We start from the raw sequence: 27,358 nt of genomic DNA on the forward strand, positions 1-27,358 counted from the left end.
GCGGCCTGCCAGGTTGCGTGCTCGGATAAGGGTCTGGTATGGATTTTTGGGGGGACCCCACGCCGTTTTTTTTTTTTTTTTTTGGCGTGGGGTTCCCCTTAAAATGCATACCAGACCCTTCGGGTCTGGTATGGAATTTAGGGGGAACCCCACGTCATTTTTTTAAAAATTTTGGCCGGGGTTCCCCTTAATATCCATACCAGACCTGAAGGGCCTGGTATGGAATTTAGGGGGACTCCCACGTCATTTTTTTTTTTTTTTAATTTTGGTTCGGGGTTCCCCTTTGGGGAATTCCCATGCCGTTTTTATCAATGAACTTCTATGTGTATTGTCGGCAATGCAATAGCCGCGAGTAGTTTTAAATGGGTTTTTTCCTTCGAAATGTCATTTTGCTGTCAGACTGTTCTAAACACGGGAAACATGCGCCCTTTTAGAGGCATACTATAGACACCCCCCAGCTACGAAATTTAAAGGGATATTTCACTTTTATTGTTTGACTTTAAGCATTATTAAAATCACTGCTCCTGAAAAAACGGCCGTTTTTAAAACTTTTTTTGCATTGATCCATGTCCCCTGGGGCAGGACCCAGGTCCCCAAACACTTTTTATGACAATAACTTGCATATAAGCCTTTAAAATTAGCACTTTTGATTATTCATGTTCGTGTCCCATAGATTTTAACAGTGTTTGCGTGTTCGAACAAACTTTTTTCCTGTTTGCATGTTCTGGTGCGAACCGAACAGGGGGGTGTTCGGCTCCCTAATATACACACACACCCCCACGTTTAATCTTACCTTCGTTTCTGACGCTCGCTACTTCCGCACGGACATATGTAGGCCATCGTAATAGCTTTATATACACTGCGCATGTGTCATGCTCCGCCTGCGTCGCCCGCCCCTGACGTTCTTTAGTATGATTTGTCCCCGCCCCTTCACTCTTCATTGCGCAATGGGAGTAGATAGAGAAAGATGGCAGAGAGAATCAGTGGAAGTAGCGCGGAGGAAAGCCCGGAGCCACAACCATCCACATCCCGGAGGAGATATAAGGCCACCGACATGGATTTTGAAGAGATGGTGGAGATGGTGTCCATATTGAGAAGGGAGGACTACGATGGAAAAAAGGACCGTACACACGCCCGAATATGCGGAAAGACAAAATAATGTCCTCAGTTGTCACCGCTCTAGAAGCTAAATTTGGCACTAAACATTCGAAAGAACAATTGAGGAAGCGGTGGTCTGACATCAAAAGTCGGGAGCCAGAACAATATTGGCGAATAAAGAAGCTGCTTAAAAAAGTAAGTACTTGTTGTGTTTTCCTATTGAGATACTTAACTTGCATGCTGATCCATATTTTTTTCGTTTATATAGCATCGTTTGTAAAAACCTATAAAGACCATCGTTTGTAAAAGACATATGATACTAAAGAAAATGACGGGTTTTTTTTTGCCAAATACGATGGTACAGGGTTGGACATATACATTTAGGTCTTGATAATTTTTCGTATTCCAAAAATTTGTTGATGTGGTGTAGATGTGTTTGAAAATATAATGCTTCTTCAAAAATGATTCAGTGTAATGTAAGGACAGGACACAGCAGCTGGTTCCACATCTGGACTCACGAGCACTAGTGTACTATGTGACCATAAAGAAATTTTTGAGGGGTAATACACATAGGAGATCATTGAGGTGTCTGCATCTGTGAAACTTGCATGAAAATGTGTATTGTTTATAATTGTTGTTCATAGGTAATGTTCATCCTGTCTTCTAAATTTTTAAGGCCAAAAAAATGCAATTGTCCACAACTCATAACCAACGTTTCAGATTATTTGTAAAAATATAAAATATCACTGTGTTTTAACTATACCTTTTGTTGAATTATCATAGGGGAGAAAAGACAACAGTCCAAGGATCCCAGGACCCCCACAAGTCACCAGCCTGAGGCTGAAGATAGCCCAAGCCCAAGACCACGCCCACCCGATGAGCTGGAGGAAGGAGAGGTGGAGGAAGTGTGCGAGATTTCAACCCCACCAAGTGAGTGACTGACACCCCAGCTTAAGGTAATGTATTTAGGCGTGCATATTTTAACCCTTTTTTTTCACACATTTTAGGTGAGCTTCTGGTTGTGGAAGGCCAAGCGGCAGAGCCATTCACCACAGACAGTGCCCAAAACTGATTGGCTAGATAATGCTGTGGAATGGCCAAATTGATCAAATTTGACTAATTGATCAAATGCCCAAATTCCAAATTCAAATTCACAGCATGCAACTTCGCCTGGACTCCATGCAACAGGAAATGAAGAACATGATTGATGTTTTGGGCAGAATATAATAACGTTTGGCCTAAAAACATCAATCATGTTCTTCATTTCCTTGTGAAGTTTGTTTCTTCTGGAAATATTTTGTTAAAATTTTTTCGTTAAACCAAATTTTTTATGATGCACACGGTGTGTCATCATGTGCTATCTTCCATCATGGGATATCAATGTACTTGTTTTGTGTTTGCAACCCCTTCATCCTCAAAATTATTTAGTGGTGAGAGGAACAAAGGGATTGCACACACAAAACACGTACATTGCTCACCCATGATGGGAGATAGCACATGTTGACTTGACCCTTTTGTAATGCTCAATTTTGAGCATCTTAAAAATTAACGATTTACAAGGATGACTTCACCAGCACCGTTCTTAAAATGTTGAAATTTGTAAGTTCTTTTATTTTTTTTGTATGATTTTCAAAACACTGTTGTGAATTTGAAGATTTTAAACAAGGTCTATTTTTGGTTAAATATGCCTTTAATAACGTTAAAAAAAAGAAAAAATGTTTTAAAAACAAAAAAAAACAAAGAAAACAAAAAAAAACAAAAAAACAAAAAATGTTTCAAAAAATGCACCTTTCAATGTGCACATAGTAAAATGTTTTTACTACTACAATGTGTGTGGCTGATTATTTCTCAATAATATGTTTTGCAAATTTTTGTGTGGTTACAGTGACAAAGGGCCTTATTAACTAAAGGTAAATGCACTTGCCACTACTACAAGTGCACTAGGAGACAGACCAAACTAAATGCAAACAAGAAGAAAAACAAGATATTTGATCCAAAATTATTTATTTATTTTTAAATTAAAGCTCTTGTTGAATAGCAATGGCCCCCCGACCATTAAAATAATTCACATATCGCTCACGAACTTGACGTGCGGTTCGGGGGGCCAAGCCAATACGGCCAATTTCCAGGCCTGTCAGTGTTTGATCTTGTACAAGTCCGGCCTCAGGCTCAACAGAGGTAATATATGTAGCCGAATGTCTACGTAAAAAGTTATGTAGTATGCAGCAAGTAAGTATGACGTGATTAATTTTATAGTCCTCCAGATTTATGGCTGAAAGGAACAAACGGAACCGGCTGGCCAGAATCCCAAAGGCATTCTCCACAACTCTTCTTGCTCTGGCCAGCCGGTAATTAAATACCCTGCTCTCAGGGGTGAGTGTCCTTTGGGGGAACGGCCTCATCAAGTGCTCACCGAGAGCAAACGCTTCATCAGCTATAAAAACTGAGGGGAGTCCATCCACATTCTGGTCATCAGGTGGCAATCCCGGGCCACCAGTCTGGAGACGCTGGCACAGCTCGGTCTGTGCAAACACTCCTCTGTCAGACATCCGGCCGTTCTTCCCCACGTCCACAAACAGAAATTCCAAATGTGCCGAGACCAACGCCATCAAAACTACACTATGGAACCCCTTGTAGTTATAGAAATAAGAACCCGAATGCGGTGGTGGCACAATGCGGACATGCTTCCCGTCAATCGCCCCAACACAGTTGGGAAAGTCCCAATGGTCAGCGAACTGGGAGGCCACAGTCTGCCATTCCTGTGTACTTGAAGAAAACCGTGGAGTGAAAAAAATTAAAAAATTAAGATAAGTACTTTTAAACATAACTTGGATCTCAGATTACACAAAAACATTAGTGAACAACAGCAGTCAAACATTATTAATATGTGTGTTTGTAATTTAAATTATAAAAAACATAAGGCCCACTTATAAGATTAATCACCTCCTCTGATGGCCCATTGATCAATTTGAATGTGGGCGGAAGGGGTACTAATTAGGTTAATAAAAACACCTGACAGTTTCAAACATTTGTGGGGTGGGGGAGGGGTACTAATTAGGTTAATAAAAACACCTGACAGTTTCAAACATTTGTGGGGGTGGGGGAGGGGTACTAATTAGGGTCAAAAACACACCTGACAGTTTCAAACATCTGTGGGGTGGGGGAGGGGTACTAATTAGGGTCAAAAACACACCTGACAGTTTCAAACATTTGTGGGGGTGGGGGAGGGGTACTAATTAGGGTCAAAAACACACCTGACAGTTTCAAACATTTGTGGGGGTGGGGGAGGGGTACTAATTAGGTTAATAAAAACACCTGACAGTTTCAAACATTTGTGGGGGTGGGGGAGGGGTACTAATTAGGGTCAAAAACACACCTGACAGTTTCAAACATTTGTGGGGGTGGGGGAGGGGTACTAATTAGGGTCAAAAACACACCTGACAGTTTCAAACATTTGTGGGGGTGGGGGTGGGGTACTAATTAGGGTCAAAAACACACCTGACAGTTTCAAACATTTGTGGGGGAGGGGTACTAATTAGGGTCAAAAACACACCTGACAGTTTCAAACATCTGTGGGGGTGGGGGAGGGGTACTAATTAGGTTAATAAAAACACCTGACAGTTTCAAACATTTGTGGGGGTGGGGGAGGGGTACTAATTAGGTTAAGAAACACACCTGACGGCTTCAAACATTTGAGGGGTGAGGGAGGGGTTCTAATTAGGTTAAGAAACACACATGACAGTTTCAAACATTTGAGGGGGTGGGGGAGGGTCAAACAGTACAATGGAGCTGACAATATACATAGTTCAAGGGACTATAGGCTAGAGATATAAATGGACCCAGGATTGCATGGTGGGGAGGTTATTGAATGTAAATATGCATGTAGGGCAATAAATGATTAATGTGAAAAAACAGGCATGCATGAAGATAAAGAGGACATTCACAGAATATTCCAAGCATGGTAATTAGGTAAGGAGGACATTTAGACTATACATTAGCAAACATTTAATACATATCATGTAATGTTAAAGGATAAAACTTACCTTCATATAGTCCTTCTGCAGGACCTGAATGATGGCAGAACAAGTCTCTGGGATTATGATCCCCAGAACCTGGGGGGAGATGCCTGTCGAGAACTTCAAGTCCTGAAGACTTCTCCCAGTCGCCAAGTAACATAAAGTGGCAACTAGCCTCTGCTCCGCACTGATGGCTTGCCTCATGCAGGTATCCTGCCTGCTGATATAGGGGGTCAGCATAGCCAGCAGACGCTCAAAAACGGGGTCCGTCATCCAGAGATAATTCCTGAAATCCTCAGGATTATTCTCATGGAGCTCACAGAGCAAAGGCATATGCGAGAATTGGTCACGCTGGCGCAACCAATTCTTCATCCATGCACTCCTCCTCGCCCTGTTCATGGACTGGACTCGGGTCAAAGTGTTAACCCCAACACCAAGTCCCCACGCAGCACGAACTTGAGAACGAGTACGTCCACGTGACATGGCTTCAAAACGGTTGGCTGGTCAAACAAACAAACTTATAACAAACGCACTGAAGAACAGCAAGGCCTATGAAGAACGACCTGAAAATCAGGAACGAGCAGACCAGAATGGCCTGCTAGGCAGGTTACGAACTGACCAACACACACTGAAAAGCAGATACAAACCTCACAAGCACAAACTGAACCGCAGAAAACGATCGAAATAAGCTGAAGTGTGAAAAGCGCAAATCGTCTCTAACCAAACTTCTACTAACACGAGATAAACACGAGATTAGCAGAAGGAGCCCAAAGGGTGCCGTAGTGGGGCTTGAACTTCCTTTTTATAGTCCCGTAGTACGTGCTGTACGTCACCGCGTTCAAAACCAGTGGACTTTTGCAGTGATCGTTTTTAAGTCCGGCGCAAGGAGCTGATAAAGTCCGGCGTGAAGTCCGCCGAGCAAAGTCTGCCATAAAGTCCACTCGTGTGTACGCGGCATTAGAAACACCTCCCAGACAACACATTTAACCTCTTGATCACCACTAGTGTTAACCCCTTCCCTGCCAGTATCATTTATACAGTAATCAGTGCATTTTTATAGTACTGATCGCTTTATAGATGTCACTGGTCCCAAAAAAGTGTCAAAAGTGTCCGATCTGCCCGCTGCAATGTCACAGTCCCACTAAAAATCACTGATCACCACCATTACTAGTAAAAAAAAAATTATAGAAATGCCATAAATCTATCTCCTATTTTGTAGACGCTATAACTTTTTCACAAACCAATCAGTATACGCTTAGTGCAATTTTTTTTTATACCAAAAATATGTGGAAGAATACATATTGGGCTAAAATGATGAAGAAATTTGTTTGTTGAAAACATTTTTGGGGGATGTTTATTATAGCAAAAAGTAAAAAATATTGTTTTTTTAAAAAAATTGTCTGTTCTTTTTTTGTTTATAGCACAAAAAATAAAAATCGCAGAGGTGATCAAATACCATCAAAAGAAAGCTGTGTTTGGGTACAGCGTTGCATGACTGCAATTGTCAGTTAAAGTGATGTAGTGCCGTATCTCAAAAAATGGCCTGGTCATTAAGGGGGAAAATCTTCCAGTCCTTGAGTGGTTAAGGATGCTTCTGCCTGTGCTCTAATGCTGACTTTTCTTCAGCTGTTCCCTGTGTCCTGTGTACCTCCAGTGTGTCCCCTTGGATGCTGACCCAGCTTACTCCTGACCTCATCTTGGATCCTGCTCCTGTCTTGTCGCTAGTTCCTGACCCGGTTCGTTCCTGACTTTGGCTCTGTTCCTGATTTGTTACCTTGTTATCAGCCTGTTGATGACCCTGGCAAATCTTATGACCACGCTTCTGTCTCTGATTCTGGCTTGCTGCCCCATTTGAGCATCTGACTGGCTGTCTTCTGCTGCAGTTCTGCACCCCGCTGAATGTTCCTACTGCAAGTCTGCTGAGATCTCTCACCAGCCACACGTCCTGGGCCCACAGTACAAGTGGAGTCATTCCTTATCCTCAGCTGAACTATTGTGCATGGCTACTGTTCCTGATCTGATGGATCTCTTGTTGCCTTGGAATCTGATGTCCAGCTGCAAGTTCCCTGATCTACATCTGCAAGCACTTTTGTTCCTCCTGTCCCTCGGCCGCCCTCTGTTTCACTTCCAGTGGGGCCTGGACTGGGCATAGAAAAGAGGTCGACCTCCTCATTTCAGTCTCCTCTCAGGTACATGATAGCCGGTTTCCTTTGGTGAAGATGCTTGCGCCTGCACCCGAAGACAATTGATGAATCGGCTCGTGGAGCCGAAATTGCTGGATCCCTGGACAGGTAAGTGTCCTTATATTAAACAACAGCAGCTATAGTATTTGTAGCTGCTGACTTTAATTTAATTTTTTTTTTGCCTAAAATGGAGCTCCTTTTAAAGGAGGTTTTAAACCGCAGTCATGAAATCTGAACAAAGCACATATATCTGTAGTGTTTGCTTATCTTTCCCCAAAGCTCTAAGTATCATTTCTCTTTGGTACTTCATTCCTCTGTTATCAGCATGTGACATTTCAGAGAAGTTTTCCCAGTACATGAGATACATTTATAATGAGGGAGCTCAGTACACAGCTTATCTACTCAGAACACAGCTCTGTATCTTTCCTTTGCTCCTGTGTGCTGTGTGAAGGGGGGATGTGTGCCTTTCCTCCAATCATCTCTCACACACTGTAACTAAAGCTCTCCGCCCCCTCCCCTGTGCTCCTGACAGATGAAGAAGGATTTTAACATGAGTCTGCCCTTTGAAGGGTGTAGGGAAGAGAAGACTGCAAATGAACAAGTAAAACATATGTGGGAAGATTTGTTTCATCTCCTCATCTGAGGCTGTTCACTTCACTGGGTATATGAGAGGGTTTACAACCACTTTAATTGCCAGTCATGTGACTGCTCAAAGGTGGAGTCTGGTAGCATGTCATCAGTTTGGAGCACTAAAGATACACAGCTGAGCCACCCCCCTTCTCCAAATGCTTAAGTACTTCCTCTGTTGGCAATCTCCCAAGTTGTCTGTATCTCGGCCCCTAAAGATCTGATGAGACATACACATACTGCACTGTTGGAGCAAAGTCCCCTGGAAAGCTAAGAAACATTAGTGTGCAGACACAGGAAGCTGAGCACTGGGTTTTCAATCACTTTTCTGGAGATTAAGGACTGCTTTAATGGTAAAAAGGCACAGTAATCCTTCACAACAAGAAGGAGAGTAGTACTATATAAAAGCATGTAAATGGAATCAATAACAATATACTGTATGGGGGTAAGGTTTAGCCTCTTTTTTGAAATCCAAAAATATTTTCTTCTTCTACCATATCCTGGACTACATATGTGGGACAATCTATAGTTCGGCACTACAGGAATTGCAAAAAATAAGAATATCACAGTACAATCAGTTATAACTGACACATGCTAACATTAAATTACTGTATATATTACATTTCAGATTGATATAAAGAATATTCAGATACGTACAATCAGGACTTGTTTCAAATTCAAACTTGCGGCTGTTTGATCCATATCCAGCTGCTGTTCGAGCTCGAATTTGGAAGATATATGTGGTATCAGGCTTTAGACCAGTGATCGTCACATTAGTGCCTCTTGCTCGCAGGATGGTGTAACTTGTTTCCTGTTCCTGCTTTTGAGAAAAAGGCATATGGCTGTTAAAATCTATACAAACAAATAAATCCATATTGCTTTCTGAATCAATATTTATAAAACCAAACACCATTAAATTAACAAACAACTAAACACAGAAGAAATACATATAAGAAGTTGTTTTACTGGCCAAAGTACTTGTATATCTGCCCATCAGTCATGAGATTTACAAAAGTCTCCCACAAAACCAAACCATGTAGGGCAGGGCAGGAGACTTGATTTTTCTCTATTTCAGTTAAAGCTAAACTGTAGTCAACACAAAAAAATTGCAGCAGTCCTGCATTGTGTGTGAGGTTGTCAATAACTCGCCCACATAAAGGGAGGAAGAGAGTGTCAGCTGCTAGGGGAAAAAGGAATACGATTCTTTGTGCTGACCAAATGTTCCTCTCTTTGTCCCTTCCCCAGCCTCTGACTGGACAGTGAAAGGAGAAGCAGCAGACTGATGCGCTCATCTCACCTTCACTCTTCTTTTTCACCCTTTCCACATGAGAAAGGCTGTGCTTACACTGCTTTCATTAAAAAGGAAACCACATTTTCAAGGGTAAGTTCACCTTTATACACATTTCCCCAAAAGGTCCCCATGCACCAGAGTGTCCCCAAGATATTGAAGTCTGCTCTCCTTTACATGCAAAAAAGATGAGCTGCAAGAGAAAGCGAGAACTGTGCATGTGCAGGTAGGGGAAGGGCCACAAATCTGGAACTGGGTGCCTCCTGCCATCTGCAATATGGATTGGGGAGAACAATGGTGTCAGCAGCTGAAGAGGTGGCCATTTGTTTGGGTAACAGAGCAATGCATTTTAAAATATGGGGACACTGTAATACATAGGAACCATTTTGGGAAAAATCTGTAAAGATGAATTATATATTTATGAACACAGAGTTGGATTAATTTGTGTCCTTTATATCTGCCTGGACTTCATCTTTAATTCATGAACAATTCTTGTACTCAATGATTCATAAAATACTACTAAAATAGGTTCAATAGTAGGTTTAATATTGGATCAACCAGCAAAATTACTCATCCCGGTGCTCTTAGTCAATAGATATAGTTTAATACACTGTCATCAGTTTTCTCTTGCATTCCTGTATGTTCCGATATGGTTTTCATCTGCTTGTTAGAATGTAATATTAACCATCTGAAATCTATTACCATAATTTTAATACTATTGTTTGAAGTTTGAAATATCTGGTAATTAGTTTAAGCTATCAGATAATTCTCTTTTAAAGCGGGACTTCTAAAAGGAAAAAAGTATAAACTTTTTGATGTTTTTATTTGAAAGTTTGACTAAAATTCCACTGTGAAGTTTGCTCAGTCCATAAATTTTGCACTTTGTGGAAACTCTGGAAATTATAAGATTACATACCTACATTTTATTACCTATAACTTATGTTGATATTAGAATGGAGGTGACCAGAATAATATATGAAGAACTTCAAACTGAAACTTGGTCACTAAAAGCCAAACTCCTCCTTTGCATGGATTTTTATTCTCCAAGGTTAAATAATACTGTTCATTTTGTTACTCGTTAGTTATTGCTTATCTATAAATGCACAGATAATATGGCCACTCCAGCATTACAAAAATAACTGTACATATTTGTGCACAGCTGTAGTTAAACAAAATTTGAAGATTTCCAATATAATGTTAAAGATATTATCAAAGACATTATAAAAAGTATCTACTTGCCTCTCCAAATCCTGTAACATATCCTTATTCTATGTCCCCAGCTCTCTTCGTTTTGCTGAAAGGACCTGGCAGTAGCCTGGGCTATTCAGTGGCCCATACATCATCACTATGTAATGTGCAGGCCTCTGAAAAAGCTACAGCTCCTATAATCTAAGCCCTATGTGAAGTATAGGGCATGTTACCAGAGGCCTTGCTAAAACAGATAAATGATTTCTGTGGTGGCAAGCATGGCCAAACACTTGAACACTTGAAAAAATGAATAGCTTGTCAATCACATTGTGCTGTAGTCCTTGCCCTGTTTTCAGAAGAACTCTTAACCAGGGATTGAAGCACCACACTGTAAATGCAAATTCAAAGAGAGGTTCATAGGCGTGTGTGCAAGGTGTGCCAGGTGTGCCTGGGCACACCCTTATAACCCTGTGCTGGGCATATTCCCCTTGCTGCTTGGCTGCAGAGAAAGGGACTAGGGAATCTCTGTACTCAGTCTCTTTCTCTGTCTCCAAATTGAGACATCCAGCCAATGGGGCTCCTAAAAAAATTATAAAAGAAACTATCGTAAAAAAAAGAAAATAATAAAATTGTAAAACAGTAATAATATAAATAATATAAAAAATAAGAAAAATAAGCTTCTGACACCAACCTCTGCCCTACTGACATCATCCACTGCTCTACAATGTCAATGACAATGTCCCTACTGCCTATATATACCTGTATATACACACATGTATGTGTGTTTGAGCTTTGGGGGGGCACGCCCTAATGCAATAGGCTCTGCACACCTATGAAGAGGTTTATTGATTGTGTGCAACAGACTATGTGTTTTGGGGGCCTAAATTGCCCCCTTCATCAGAGGGTTGGTAATCTAGAAATCCAGCCCCTGGCTTGAGATACTCAAGGCATCAGGTAACATAGCTGCCCTGATTTAAGGAAAGGTGGCCTAGTGTTGTCACCCTACCCAAGGAAGTATGTCGGGTTAGCAGAAAAAGAAATAGAAACCTTCTGAACACTTTTATGGCTGCACAACATATATTTGTTAATGTTTGTCAAAATCCCCCAACAAGAAAACCAGAACAACTTTTAAATATAAAAATTATAACTTTTGATAATTTATGAATTTATGAATTTATGAAGGTGATTATCCCTTTGCCTACAGGTACTGTTTCAGATGTGGCCAAGAGGGTGGAGGTTTGTGAAGATACAACTTAGAACGCATTGTATTCGATCAATATTTCCATTCATTTTGACAGAACTATATCAAAATCATCATACAAGGTTAAAAGCACATCAGTGGTCAGCTCAAATTACGAAAATGAAGAAAACAAGAAACCCAATTCAATACTCTTACCATGTATACACACAACCTACTATATATGCATCATACTGCAAAAATGAAAAATGCTACTTTTTAGCCAATTAAAAGCATCACTATCTTAGACAGAATATGAATCAGAATTTTTAGATATCTACAAAGTATATGAAAAACAGGGGACATTAAACTGTCATCCTACTTTTCACATTAGAATAATATATTTTCCAAATTATATAAAAAAGATTGTTATTAAACTTTCAAACAAAAACAAACATACCATGAACAATCAAGGATACACCATTAGCTGCATCATTAGATGATGACAAATTAACCAAATAGTTATCTATGCAACAGGACAAGCAGTAAAGCATAATCTAACATCAGGAAAGATTTGTGTGATAGGTAAGAAAGAAAGAAAGAAAGGAAAGAAGGTGGAGAAGCAGGACAAGGGGTGGGGAAGGTGCGGGTCACACTTAAGCCACATGTAGTCGTCAACCTGAAACTTAAAGCAGAATATCACCCAAAAGGGGAAGTTCCGCTTTTTTACATACTCCCCCTCTCCACTGCCACATTTGGCACTTTTTTAGGGGGGGGGGGGGGGCGGGTACCTAGTTTTGACAGGCACCCAGTCCCACGTTGAGTCAGATGTGTAGCGGTGATCTGAGCCGGAAATTTGGCCCCCCTCTTTTCCCTGCAGCCTTCTGTCAGTGCGACTCACGCATTCACAGTAGAAGACCGGCTATGAGGCCACAAGGCTCCACTGCCTGTTTCCCTTACTTACGATGCCAGTGCCTGTACCCAAAGCCTTAAAGTGGTTGTTCACCCTGTACAACCACTTTTACCTACAGGTAAGCCTATATTACGGCTTATCTGTAGGTGCTGGAAATATCTCCTAAACCTCCACGGTTTAGGAGATATTTACAATAAAGCCATGCGCCGATGTCAATGGCACATGCACACTTTAGAAAGGGCAGATTGTGCCGTTTCTAAAGGGGTCATGCCCGTGACTGGCGGCTCCTGCACACATACGCGGGAGTGACGTTTTGCGTCTCCGGCCAGTCACAGAGCCCCGGAAGGAAGAGGAGTGAAGATGGATGCTCGCTGCTAGTGGGGACATCGGTGACATTGCAGGCTTCGGTTTCAGGTAAGTGACACATAATGGGCTACTATGCGATGCATAGTAGCCCATTATGCTTTACCTTTGCAGGGAAATAAAGAGGAAGTAAAACCCATCAGGGTTTACGTCCTCTTTAAGACTTAAGTAAACATGTGCTAATGGAAACACTTCTGACCTTCTAACAGAGGGTTTCCCTTCTTTTTGTGCTGTGTATTCAGACAGGAAGTAAAGGAAACTGTCCCCTGGTACACAGCAAGATAAACTGACAGAGGTTTTAACCATTTGCAATTTTATCCAGAACAAAAAAATTAAAATTTTTGGCTTCAAGTATACCTTCATTTTTATGGAGGGGGGTATCTGGTTTTGACTCCTACTGTTGCAGATGTGTTGCAGCAATCCAAGCCAAAAGGTTGGCCCCCTCCTTCCCTTGCAGCCTTCTGGGATGTAAGACTCCACTTACTGTTTCCCTTACCTACGATGCCAGCACCTGCACCTGAAACCAATTGAAGAATCGGCTCGGGTGAGGAGTACGCTGGATGCCTGGGCAGGTAAGTGTCCTTATAGTAAAAGTTTGCAGCTACAGTATTTATAGCTGCTGACTTTTATTTATTTTAGAGACCCTGGAGCTTCTCTTTAAGTACTCCTTATGTACCCTAAGACTTAAGTAAATCTGTGCTTATGGAAACACTTGTGACCTTTTAACAAAGGGTTTCCCTTCTTTTATTCAACTTCCTGTTGTGTATCCAGACAGGTAGTGGAGGACACTGTCCCCTGGTACACAGCAAAAAACTGAGATTTTAACCATTTGCAATTTTATCCAGAACAAAAAAAAAAAAATATTTTGGCTTCAAGTATACCTTCATTTTTAGCCAGTTAAGTTATTGTGAGGGCAACCAAAGTCCCTCCACTAAACAAGTTACTAGCAGGGTACACTGGGTAACACTTCTGAGCCTGTAAAGATCCAGACTTGCTGCTCTTAAAAGGACTCTCTGTAATTTAACTGTAAATGTACAGACACTGGGCTTTACTACATATGTGCATACAGTATATCTGTTTTCCCAATTTAAAGAAAACCTTCACCTTTAGAAACTGTATCTCATGGATCATTATTTGCTAATTATGAACACATGAAATGTAAGGACTCAACCGGAATTCAAGAATTATACAATGAAGCTGGAATGTTACTTGTTAATTTCACCTAATATGCTCTGTCTGCAGAAATGTTTTATCTAGTAACAATAGGCATTCATTCAGGCTATGTATTTGATATTTAATAATACAATTTTAACCCTAAAATGCTTAAAATTATAATATGGATGCACAAAAAATTGTCAATGTTCTTCTGTAGCCCAGAAAACATATTATATCCATCTTTTTCATAAAATAACAAAACTGCAAAATGTAACCAAGCCATGAAGTTTGTGTAAAATAAAAAAATTACAGAATCAGAAAAATATAATTTGTTGTATTGTTACAACTCTCTAGCTGCTACTGACATCATTTTTGTGCCTATGTGATTTTCATTAAAATGTCTACAATTTTATATAAAATTAATGTAGCGCCCTCTAGTGTTCTAGTTTACTACTAGTGTGAGAGTAGGCAAACTATATCCTGGCTCGTGTTTAGTCCTGTGAGTCTGTAATTGGGTCAGGGTTGTTCACATTCAGGGCAGCATGACTCATACAGACAGCTCTCTGGTGCTTCCCTCTGGTTCTATAAAGTTGAGGAATGTTCTAGAAACTAGAAGGTGGAGGCTAGGAGGGGTTGTTTTGTATATTTAGGGGCCCTTAGCCAATTCCCAGGAGGTGGGCATGGCAGTGGACTAAGTGAGCCCTTAAATAGGAATGAGTCCTACTGGGCAGAGAGTCGGGTGGAAGATGGAGATGCAGCACTGAGGAGGCTGTCAGTGGCCCTTGAGGTGAACTCCCTACTCTGGGGGGGGTGCTCTGCCTCGGGCTGGGGCTCAGGTGCTGTCACAGAAGAAGTTGGAAGGGGGCTTTCCTGAGAGGCAGCGGGAGCAAGGAGAGGACAATGTGAGAACATGGAGCAGGTCTCTCTTGAAGACAGTGGTGTGCTTAATTCAATATTCCAGTCGCACACGTTCCCGGGTAAACGGCATAGAGCATTAACGGGTGCTGTAACGATTACCAGTTGGGTTCTGGAAGCATCAAACAGAAGTACATCTTCGCCAGCACACCATGGATCAGTGTGGTGTGCTTAACACTTCTGCCTTGCCTGGGAGATCTCCAGTGAGTCAGTTGGATAGACTGGTGAAAAAGGTCAGTCTGGTAGACTGGTGAAGAAGCAGCCAGGTGGGCTGGTAAAGAGGCAGCCAGGTGGGCATTTTTCTGCAGTGGTAGAGCTGGGACCAGTGTCGACAGGGTGTTGGTGTTGCTCCAGGATGCAGGGACTGAGAGTTCCTAGCCTGTATGGGGCTGTTGCTAATCTAACAGAGACTGTTAGTTAATAAAAGGAATAAATCAAGTAGAGTTGTGTGGGAGGATTAAGTGGAGCTATATATAGGGGGAAAGTTGCCCATGGTTTTGTTACTGTCACGGTGGGCTTCCCATAATTCCTATCCCCATCCAAGTTATTACCCTCTAAGAAAACGCAAAAAAAAAGCTCATAGAGTGTTCACTGTGTCTGGATGAAAGTTGAAGATGTCATGTGCCTGGCTGTGCAGAAGTGGGGAACCCTGTCATTTGCAACTCCTAAGGGGGTAGTTCTACATATATAAATCGTGGATAACTGCCATGTACTAGACATGTACTAGACATACGTTCAACAGACACCTATCATGAATGAGGATGAAACTTTTAGCTCTGGTGATATATATTAGAGGTAAATATGGAGTCACTTTAAGTGTATGTATAGCCCACATTTTTTTATATAGTGAGGAAAAATGTTTAACCCTTGACAACTTTTTATTGTTGTATGTGTCCCTGCTAGGTGCATGTGTACTCCCATATTTCAACATGTGACCATTGTTACCAAGACAGAAAGTGAAGAAAAATCTTACAATGATCACCAAAACAAAAGTTGAGGATAACTCTTCTAGTGGGTAAGATTGTTCTGGTGGCAACTGTCTAGAGTGTAATTTATCTAATGTTGTAGAGATTTTTTTGGACAGAAATTAAAATCTCCTAGCATTCAGACAGAATAAAAAACTTGACAGGAATTTAACAATTCCCTACTCTATCCAAAACCTTGAAAAAAGTTGTGGATATACACTTTAACTATTCTTGCCTGCTGTAGTAGCCTGGAGAGATAAGCAGGGAATGGACATTGTCACTTCCCACTATGGTGGGAATTAAGTGACTGGTGAAAGTGTTCAGTAAGAGGATATTATTTTAGTATTACTTTAGTTGTTCAACAGCTGAAGGGTGAACCTGAATGTATCAGTGGTTTATGTGAGCCGATTTAGACATAGTAAAGATGTGGGAAATGTAGAGCACATAGTAAAGGTCAAGAGAGTAGAAAGAGGCAGTGGAAAGGTTAGGTGAGTGAAGATGATAGAAAAATGAACAGAGTAATAGTTACTGGCAGAGGAAAAGAGGACATGTAGGAAGGGAAGAAGAAAAGGTAAATTAATGAGGAAGGAAAAAAGAAGGGAAAGAGAATGGAGGACAAAAAATATGAATAAAAAAGAAACATAAGCACGAGTTGTATCCTAACGAGGCCACTAACACTGTTCCGCATATTATCCAAAGGATCCTAAAAAATGTTGCAACAATTACATAACCAAAGCCTAAATATAAGCAATTACATCACCTTTCACCATATTAATGATACAATTGGAAGGAGTCACTCATATAAATGTCCGTTTCGAGTAATACACATACCTACTGTAAACATTTTAACATATGACAAATGACATTACTTTATTATCAACTCTAAAGACTTGCTTGAGCCCACCACATCTCTCATAACACAACCCAGAGTGAAACCATATACCTATAATAGATCTGTGAATGATATTTTCTGTCTAGTACTCTGTGCCTCACACAAATACATATCAGTAACACCTTGCAAGTTTAGCAGACTTATTCTTGGACAGAACAATAGAATTCATTAACGTCTTGCCGTTGTTGCCATTCTTCCCACCTTTTCATAGTACTTGACCTCATAGTCCAAGATGATCCCATTTGGGTGTTCTGGCTCCTGCCAAGACAGGGCAATGCTGTTTCTTGAGGTTCGGTCCTTTCTAATTATGGTGACAGGAGATGGAGCTGTACAGGAAAGAAGAAAGAGAGAGAGAAAAAAAAAGAACGAAATTGATATTTATCGTTGGCAAGAAAAAGGTTTGCATATAAATGATTGTTGAGTGCATCTGGACTTGTATCAAGAAATAGCAGCTGGGTTATAGCCTTGGTACACTTATCGCGAAGCATGTTGGGCCTTGAGACAAATGAACTGACATTTTCTATTAACAGTGAACTGGTGGCAAGCTAGCAGATGTTTCTAATATGCTACTAGAACGTAACTAAAGAAAACACTTGTGCTATTAAAAATGGGTTGGAAATTAATAGAATTCTGTATTTGTGGATTCTGAAGGTACATTTAGAATACTGTCAGTGGGCTTTGTTTTTTTTTAAGTGAATGACAATTTATTTTAAATTTTTTTAACATGAACCGTTAACTTCTTCAAATGGATGTTAATAATTATGTAGTTATTTAAAAATGACTAGTGTCCTTAAATGCATGCACTGTGCACTTTCAAAAGCGTTTTTATAAACAATTTTGCTAATGTGTTCCTAAGTAACTTTCATTACTCTTCTGGTGAAAAGTTAACTTTCTTTGCTGAATATGTCTGTGTTTTCTCAGTTTCTTTCTATCTTTCTAATAATTTCCATGTATTTATTTATTTCAGCTTGCTTAAATTTATTACACTAATGCTTTTTCTTTGTGCTGTGGAAAGGCATAGAAGTAAAATAGTTTAATAGATCTACATGGCCACATCTAAATCATTAGAAGGAGACCACATCGTTGGACTTAAATATAAACTTTAAAAGAGACTTTCAGGACTCATAAAAAATGAATTATACTCACCTAGGTGAATGCAGCATCGATCTGGTGCTGCATCTGTCCCCTGCCAGACACAGCTGATTGCTTAGCTTTCGGGCTTCAGGCTGCAGAGAACTGGGGACTGTCAGTCATTGGCTCTCTGATCTGCCCATTCTGCTCACTGGAGTGCGAGGGGGTGGAATTGGCTGGCTCAGGCTCTCAGAGCCTGAGCCAGCTGCTGGTCCAGGCATCTGGGTGGATCCGAACCATATGGTCAGGACCTTTTCACAGCCTGGACAGGCTTTGTAACTTTAGCCCACTGTCTGCTGAAAACGGGTCACAGGATTGCAAAACAAACTGCAGTCCTGTGATCCATAGGAGAAGTACAGCCAAAAAAGTTTTGGCCATACTTCTCCTTTAATTTTGATATTGCTTTTTTTATAGTCCTTTTTTATAATACACATGACCATCAATGGCATCCCTTTGTTCCTAGTACTTGGGTAACTGGCCTCAGGTCTACCAAATGCTCTAGAATTTAGGTCATTGATAACAGAAAAAGGGCTCTGGGGCTGAAAAAATGTTTTGGGGATAAATTTCACAAGTATACAAGCAGCCATCACTAACTCAATTTTCACTGAAATACTTCAATCAGGAAATACCACATTAAGACCACCAAACGTAAAATCAGCACATTAAAGTGATTTTAAAGGATTATTTAAAAAAAGAAAAAACAAAGATGTCATACTTACCTCCACTGTGCAGCTCATTTTGCACAGAGTGGCCCCGAACATCCTCTTTTGGGGTCCCCCGGTGGCTCTCGCGGCACTTCTCCTAGGGATAACCCCTAGAAGAAGTGCTCTCCTGAGGGGGTTTCCTTGCAGGCACGCTCCCGAGTCCAGCATTTTCGTCCACAGACACGAATGCCGGACTCGGCCCCCACCCCCAGCGCCCGCGTCATTGGATTTGATTGACAGCAGCGGAACGCCAATGGCTTCACTCCTATCAATCTATCCAATCATGAGCCGGGACCCCGTGGAGAGAGGGACATCGTGTCCCCGCCGAAGAGATGAATGGGTTCAGGTAAGTAAAACGGGGGGGCTGGGGGGCCGGTGACTGCCAGGTGTTTTTTCATCTTAATTCAAAGGATGCATTAAGGTGAAAAAACACGAGGGTTTACAACCCCTTTAAGCTAATTACAGTCAGAATTTGTGATGGCTGGGCAAGTACTTGTGAAATACTTCCAACATTTTTTTTATAAACAATTGTTTGTACTTAGATTATTTAAAAAAAATACAGAAAAAAGTAATTAAAGCATAGTAAGATCCAAACTATTTTATCTGAATGTTTGGCATCATGTCTTACTCTATGCTGTTTTCATAAGCCAATATTTTTTGTGAATCTGTTGCAAAGATTCTTGGCTGGACATCCTGTCAGTAACTTCACTGCATGTCGCAGGCTGACAGGGTTAAGGCAGCCCATCGATGCATCAGTTTTTGTGTTCAACCAGTGGGAGGATGAGGGAATCCTCCGCGCTGAGCCTTTGTATTCTGATAGCGTGGAGGCTTCTCCACCATCAGAATACTCTGATCAGCACTTCCAGGTATAGCTTGCAGCGCTGATTGAGTGGGGAAAATCCAACAAGGTGGTTGATCAACTTCTGTATAACCCCCACCCATAAATGGATCGATCCATGTATGGCAGGCTTAAGCCAATGCCTTAATTTATCATCATCAAGCCCTTTCAATTGGCTATTGAGCTGTGTATCAGGTCTATCTGATAGACAGCCTAATGGCCAACTGAAGAAGCGCACATAGTAGGCAACACTCTGCTTATTGTGAGTCAGTGGTTTAGTGTTGTCAGCCTTCCTCAGGAAATACCATTACTAAAAGGATCTTCAGATAAAAAAAACTTTACAACAAATTCACAAAAAAGATTTGCTTAAGAAAACTGTATACAGTAAGGCATGATGCCAAACATGCTGACCAAAAAAAAAAAAAATTAGGGGTTTACATACACTTTATATGCAAGATACAGTCTTACTATGTGTTGTTTGATTTCTGAAGTCTGACGGGAAATACTGTATATTAGAAATTTGTGTAACTAAACGCACAGCAAACACTTAAACTGATCGCCTATGCAAAACCTGTAAAGCAACTCTGACACATAATAAAATTGTTAATAAAAGATATTCCTGTAAAGAAAATTGTAAATATTCACATCTGCAGCAAACCGCTAAGTGTTACTTTAATGAAACAAATCGCCAAGTCCACTCTGAAACTGACACTTCCAGGGGTGGTCATGGTTCCCCACTAAGCTCAGTAATTCCTCCATTGACTCTTATAGCAGTATTGTATCCTGTAGTGATATGGGAGTTGGCAAGAGTGATCACTGAGAAAATTTTGAGACCAAGACATGGACACTCCTGCATGTGCGGGTTTCTCAGGAGACTTTGAATGGTGATTTTTCTTCATCGGGGCAGCATTTAAAAGTGTGGCCAGTGGGGGAGGAGAGTATTTATAATCTTTCTTGTATGTAGATCTTCTATGCTCTGTTTCATGTAAGCAACAGAGTCACTTTAAGTGTCAGCTCAACCTTTAACTCTGCATGTAATCCTTAGTTTCAAACATTGTTTTCACAATTTTCAAAGCTAAAGCTTTCATTAAAGTAATAACTGGTGATCCTGGCATTAAGGTCCTTATTCAGGCACTTACTGTGACAGGGTGACAACTCTCTGTGCCAGTTGTTGTCATGCATCATCATCCTTTCACATGCTGGAGACTCCAAATAGTTGTGCCAAAGCACATGCTTGTTTCACTATTTTTTCACCATAAGGAAACCCACCCAATCTCTGTTGTGCATGCATATAGATGGGGATTGGCTCCAAGGAGGCTACAGGAGATTATCAATGCTGATGTGCAACAAAAGAGGAAAAAGGTGAAACCAGTATTTTATTTTACCACTTCAATAGGACACTTTTACCCCCCCCTTCCTGCCCAAGCCAAGTTTCAGCTTTCAGCGCTGTTGCTGTTGCAGCTGTGAATGATAATTGTGTGGTCATGCAACACTGTACCCAAACTACATTTTTATAATTTTGTTCACAAAAACAGAGCTTTCCTTTGATGGTATTTAATCACCACTGGGTTTTTTTTATTTTTTGCTAAATAAACAAAAAAAGAACAAAAATTTAGAGAAAAAAAAACGCTTCTTTGCTTCTGTTAAAAAATGGTGCAAATAAATAATTGTTCTGCATAATTTTAGGCCACAATGTATTCTTCCACATTTCTTTGGTGAACACAACCCAAAACAGTGTATATCATTTAGTCTGTAGGAAAGTTATAGAGTCCACAAACTATGTTATATATCTGAAAATTGATCAATCCTGATGTACTGATGGCCTATCTCATTTTTTTTTTATTTACACATTATATTTGCATATAGCAGTGCATTACATTGCTATACAGTCAGGTCCATAAATAGTGGGACATCGACACAATTCTAATCTTTTTGGCTCTATACACCACCACCAGGGATAAGCTGAACACCCCTCTGTTCGGTTCGCACCAGAACATGCGAACAGGCAAAAAATTCGTTCGAACACACGAACAAAGTCTATGGGACTTGAACATGAATAATCAAAAGTGCTAATTTTAAAGGCTTATATGCAAGTTATTGTCATAAAAAGTGTTTGGGGACCTGGGTCCTGCCCCAGGGAACGTGTATCAATGCAAAAAAAAGTTTTAAAAACGGCCGTTCTTTCGGGAGCAGTGATTTTAATAATGCTTAAAGTGAAACAATAAAAGTGTAATATTCCTTTAAATTTCGTACCTGGGGGTGTCTATAGTATGCCTGTAAAGGGGCGCATGTTTCCCGTGTTTAGAACAGTCTGACAGCAAAATGACATTTCAAAGGAAAAAATGTCATTTAAAACTACTCGCGGCTATTAATGAATTGTCGGTCCGACAATACACATAAAAGTTCATTGATAAAAACAGCATGGGATTTCCCCAGAGGGGATCCCCGAACCAAAATTTTAAAGAAAATGGCGTGGGGTCCCCCCAAAAATCCATACCAGACCCTTATCCGAGCATGCAACCTGGCAGGCCGCAGGAAAAGAGGGGGGGATGAGAGAGCGCCTCCCCTCCTGAACCGTACCAGGCCACACGCCCTCAACATTGGGAGGGTGCTTTGGGGTAGCGGCCCCCCAAAGCACCTTGTCCCCATGTTGATGAGGACAAGGGCCTCATCCCCACAACCCTTGGCCGGTGGTTGTGGGGGTCTGTGGGCGGGGGGCTTATCGGAATCTGGAAGCCCCCTTTAACAAGGGGACCCCCAGATCCCAGCCCCCTGTGTGAAATGGTAATGGGGTACAAAAGTACTCCTAGCATTTTACAAAAAAGTTTCAAAAATGTTAAAAATGACAAGAGACAGTTTTTGACAATTCCTTTATTTAAAGTCTTCTTCTTTCCATCTTCCTTCTTCCTTCGGTTTCTTCCTCCATCTTCTTCTTCCTCTGGTTCTTCCTCCGATCCTCTGCTTCTTGCGCCAGTGTTCTCGTCCGGCATCTTCCTCCGCGGCATCTTCTTCCCCGCTTCATTCTTGGGCAGCTCCGCATCCATGGGAGGCTCCCGCTGTATGTATTCTCTTCTTCTGACACTTCTTAAATAACGGAGGGCACCCCCCTCTGACGCACAGGACTTGATGGGGATTTCCCTGTGGCTTTCCCCGTGACATCAGAGGGGGGCGGGGTCACCCGTTGCGTAACCCCCTCTGACATCACGGGGAAAGCCACAGGGAAGTCCCCGTCAAGTCTCTTGCGTCAGAGGGGGCAGGGTCACCAGGTGGCCCCACCCTCCATTATTTAAAAAGTGTCAGAAGAAGAGAAGCGTCACACAGCGGGAGCCTCCCATGGATGCAATGCAGCCCAAGAACGAAGCGGGGAAGAAGACGCCGCAGAGGAAGGTGCCTGACGAGAACACCAGAGCAAGAAGCAGAGGATTGGAGGAAGAACCAGAGGAAGAAGAAGATGGAGGAAGAAACCGAAGGAAGAAGGAAGGAAGAAGGAAGAAGACCTGAAGAAGATGGAAAGAAGAAGACTTTAAATAAAGGAATTGTGAAAACCTGTCTCTTGCCATTTTTAACATTTTTGACACTTTTTTGTGAAATGATAGGGGTACTTTTGTAACCCATTACCATTTCACACAGGGGGGCGGGGTCTGGGGGTCCCCTTGTTAAAGGGGGCTTCCACATTCCGATAAGCCCCCCGCCCGCGGACCCCCACAACCACCAGCCAAGGGTTGTGGGGATGAGGCCCTTGTCCTCATCAACATGGGGACAAGGTGCTTTGGGGGGCCGCTACCCCAAAGCACCCTCCCAATGTTGAGGGCATGTGGCCTGATACGGTTCAGGGGGGGCGCTCTCTTATCCCCCCTCTTTTCCTGGGGCCTGCCAGGTTGCGTGCTCGGGTAAGGGTCTGGTATGGATTTTTGGGGGAACCCACGCCATTTTTTTTTTAATTTTGGCACGGGTTCCCCTTAAAATCCATACCCCACCTAAAGAGCCTAGTATGGAATTTAGGGGGACCCCCACACCATTTTTTTTTATTTTGGCGCGGGGTTCCCCTTAATATCCATACCCCACCTGAAGGGCCTAGTATGGAATTTAGGGGAACCCCCATGACATTTTTTTTTTAATTTTGGTTCGGAGTTCCCCTGTCAGACCGACAATTCATTATAGCCCTGAGTAGTTTTAAATGACTCTTTTTCCTTTGAAATGTCATTTTGCTGTTAGACTGTTCTAAACACGGGAAACATGCGCCCCTTTACAGGCATACTATAGACACCCCCCAGGTATGAAATTTAAAGGAATATTACACTTTTATTGTTTCACTTTAAGCATTATTAAAATCACTGCTCCCGCAAAAAACATCCGTTTTTAAAACTATTTTTTGCATTGATACATGACCCCTGGGGCAGGACCCAGGTCCCCAAACACTTTTTATGACAATACCATGCATATAAGCCTTTAAAATTAGCACTTTTGATTTCTCCCATAGACTTTTAAAGGGTGTTCCGCGGCTTTTGAATTTGCAGCGAACTGGCGAACAGCCGATGTTCGAGTCGAGCATGAGTTTGACTTGAACTCGAAACTCATCCCTAATCACCACAATGGATTTGAAATGAAACAAACAAGATGTGCTTTAACTGCAGACTTTCAGCTTTAATTTGAGAGTATTTACATCCAAATCAGGTGAACGGTGTAGGAATTACAACAGTTTGTATATGTGCCTCCCACTTTTTAAGGGACCAAAAGTAATGGGACAGATTAACAATCATCCATCAAACTTTCACTTATTAAATACTTGGTTGCAAATCCTTTGCAGTCAATTACAGCCTGAAGTCTGAAACGCATAGACATCACCAAACGCTGGGTTTCATACCTGGTGATGCTCTGCCAGGCCTCTACTGCCACTGTCTTCAGTTCCTGCTTGTTCTTGGGGCATTTTCCCTTCAGTTTTGTCTTCAGCAAGTTAAATGCATGCTCAATTGGATTCAGTTCAGGTGATTGACTTGGCCATTGCATAACATTCCACTTCTTTCCCTTAAAAACTCTTTGGTTACCTTCACAGTATACTTTGGGTCATTGTCCATCTGCACTGTGAAGCCCTGTCCAATGAGTTCTGAAGCATTTTGCTGAATATGAGCAGATAATATTGTCCGAAACACTTCAGAATTCATCCTGCTGCTTTTGTCAGCAGTCACATCATCAATAAATGCAAGAGAACCAGTTCCATTGGCAGCCATACATGCCCACGCCATGATACTACCACCACTATGCTTCACTGATGAGGTGGTATGCTTTGGATCATGAGCAGTTCCTTTCCTTCTCCATACTCTTCTCTTCCCATCACTCTGGTACAAGTTGATCTTGGTCTCATCTGTCCATAGGATGTTGTTCCAGAGCTGTGAAGGCTTTTTTAGATGTTGTTTGGCAAACTCTAATCTGGCCTTCCTGTTTTTGAGGCTCACCAATGGTTTACATCTTGTGGTGAACCCTCTGTATTCACTCTGGTGAAGTCTTCTCTTGATTGTTGACTTTGACACACATACACCTATCTCCTGGAGAGTGTTCTTGATCTGGCCAACTGTTGTGAAGGGTGTTTTCTTTTCAACAGGGAAAGAATTATTCGGTCATCCTCCACAGTTGTTTTCAGTGGTCTTCCGGCTCTTTCGGTGTTGCTGAGCTCACCGCTGCGTTCTTTCTTTTTAAGGATGTTCCAAACAGTTGATTTGGCCACACCTAATGTTTTTGCTATTTCTCTGATGGGTTTGTTTTGTTTTTTTTCAGCCTAATGATGGCTTGCTTCACTGATAGTGACAGCTCTTTGGATCTCATATTGAGAGTTGACAGCAACAGATTCCAAAAGCAAATAGCACACTTGAAATTAACTCTGGACCTTTTATCTGCTCCTTGTAAATGGGATAGTGTGGGAATAACACACTCCTGGCCATGGAACAGCTGAGCAGCCAATTGTCCCATTACTTTTGGTCCCTTAAAAAGTGGGAGGCACATATACAAACTGTTGTAATTCCTACACCGTTCATCTGATTTGGGTGTAAATACCCTCAAATTTAAGCTGAAACTCTGCAGTTAAAGCACATCTTATTCGTTTCATTTCAAATCCATTGTGGTGGTGTATAGAGCCAAAAATATTAGAATTGTGTCAATGTCCCAATATTTATGGGCCTGACTGTATATGCAAGCATTTTACTGAAAAGATTCATTCAGTTTCTTTTGTTGTGATTAGCTGTCAGAGCTGTGATTAGCCCAGCCTGTACCATGTGATCACCCTCTTCAATCGCAGCTAGCAACACAATTGTATACAATGGATGGTTAAAAGGAAGCCATCTATTGTAAAACAACTGTCATGTGACCTGCTGTGATTGGTTACAGCGGTCACATGGTACTGGCAGCAGGCCGGTACAGCGATCAGTCAATGAATGTGTCCAGTGCAAGTCCACCTTTTTTGAAGCCTATTAGAGCCTATGGCTCTAATCAGGTGCTTAAAAATAACACCCCCGCCGCTGTAATTCAGGCACCCGAAAAGGGGCTAGATGCCTGAATAGGGGGTGGCCACGGCGCCCTTAATGGCCGCCTCTGGCTATAGATATGCTTTAAGCATATTTTTTTTTTACTTTGTTGCAAACGTGTGCCGATCTTCGGACGACTTGATTGTCCAGTATGGGATGATGTAACTTCTGCGCATGTGCAGGAATCAGTCATCCTGGCACACAGAGACCGTGGTGGCAATGTAAACTGAACTGCACATATGCAGCTTCATGTACATGCCCCACAGGATTGCGAGCAGGCCAGGTAGATTTTTTTTATTGCAGACGAGACTTTGCATGTCTTTTCTGCAAAGAATAATCTGCCTGCTCATAAGTTTTGTCGTTTTGAGTTTAGTTTCACTCAGCTCATGGTTGTGACGTTGTAATCCTATTCAAAATGTCCATTCAGCTAAAAAAAAAATCTGGCATTTAGAAGGCAACAGTAGAGTCTTATAGTCTCCTGAGTAAATATATACAAAACAATTCTGCGCTGCCCTAAAAAGAAAAGAAACAAGCAGCTAACACAACCAACAAGGTATTACAAAGGGAAAAACACAATAAATGTAGCGCTATTGAAATGAAAAAACGTCCAATATAAAAAACGTTTTAAATTAATAGTATCAAATGTAAATAATGGAGAAGAATCAACCGTATGTATATAAATAAGGAGTCTTCAGGAACGAAACACTTGAAGCAGATATATATGGCATCTGAGATGAAGATAAGCACACCACCACTCAAAAATGAAGAGGCTTACCAGATGGGATGGACCCAAAAGGGCATACGCCGAGTTGGGTCGGATAAGGCTTAGGTGGTGAGTGACTTTGGATGGCTTGGAGAGGCGATGTTTATGGATTGACCCACATGATGTTATATCCCTCTTGGCTCCGCCTCCTGGAAACCATTTCACATTCCACATAAATAGCTCCTTCGGCAATTCCACAGCTTCCCCCCCCCAAGTCCTCGACTAGGAGGTAAATACCTCTCTGCACACCACCCAAAGAGATTCTAGAGAGAGAATCTCTTTGGGTGGTGTGCAGAGAGGTATTTACCTCCTATTCGAGGACTTGGGGGGGAAAGCTGTGGAATTGCCGAAGGAGCTATTTATGTGAAATGTGAAATGGTTTCCAGGAGGCGGAGCAAAGAGGGATATAACATCATGTGGGTCAATCCATAAACATCGCCTCTCCAAGCCATCCAAAGTCACTCACCACCTAAGCCTTATCCGACCCAACTCGGCGTATGCCCTTTTGGGTCCATCCCATCTGGTAAGCCTCTTCATTTTTGGGTGGTGGTGTGCTTATCTTCATCTCAGATGCCATATATATCTGCTTCAAGTGTTTAGTTCCTGAAGACTCCCTATTTATATACA

General features: G+C 41.6%; 1 protein-coding gene across 4 annotated transcripts in view; it reads right to left on the reverse strand.

The window, feature by feature from the left end:
- EPHA3 (EPH receptor A3) overlaps positions 1–27,358 on the reverse strand; it is a 573,384-nt gene that overhangs the window by 126,656 nt on the left and 419,370 nt on the right. For 3 of the 4 annotated variants that reach the window (XM_073617002.1, XM_073616999.1, XM_073617001.1), the window contains exons 6-7: positions 16,982–17,106; positions 8,582–8,744 (exon numbers count right to left, since the gene is read on the reverse strand). In XM_073617002.1, the coding sequence (XP_073473103.1) occupies positions 8,582–8,744; positions 16,982–17,106 (288 nt within the window). The remainder of the gene's footprint in view (positions 1–8,581; positions 8,745–16,981; positions 17,107–27,358) is intronic. The other variant, XM_073617000.1, reaches the window with a different exon arrangement.

Source organism: Aquarana catesbeiana, linkage group LG02 (assembly GCF_042186555.1).
Source record: "Aquarana catesbeiana isolate 2022-GZ linkage group LG02, ASM4218655v1, whole genome shotgun sequence".
NCBI classification, from domain to species: domain Eukaryota; kingdom Metazoa; phylum Chordata; class Amphibia; order Anura; family Ranidae; genus Aquarana; species Aquarana catesbeiana.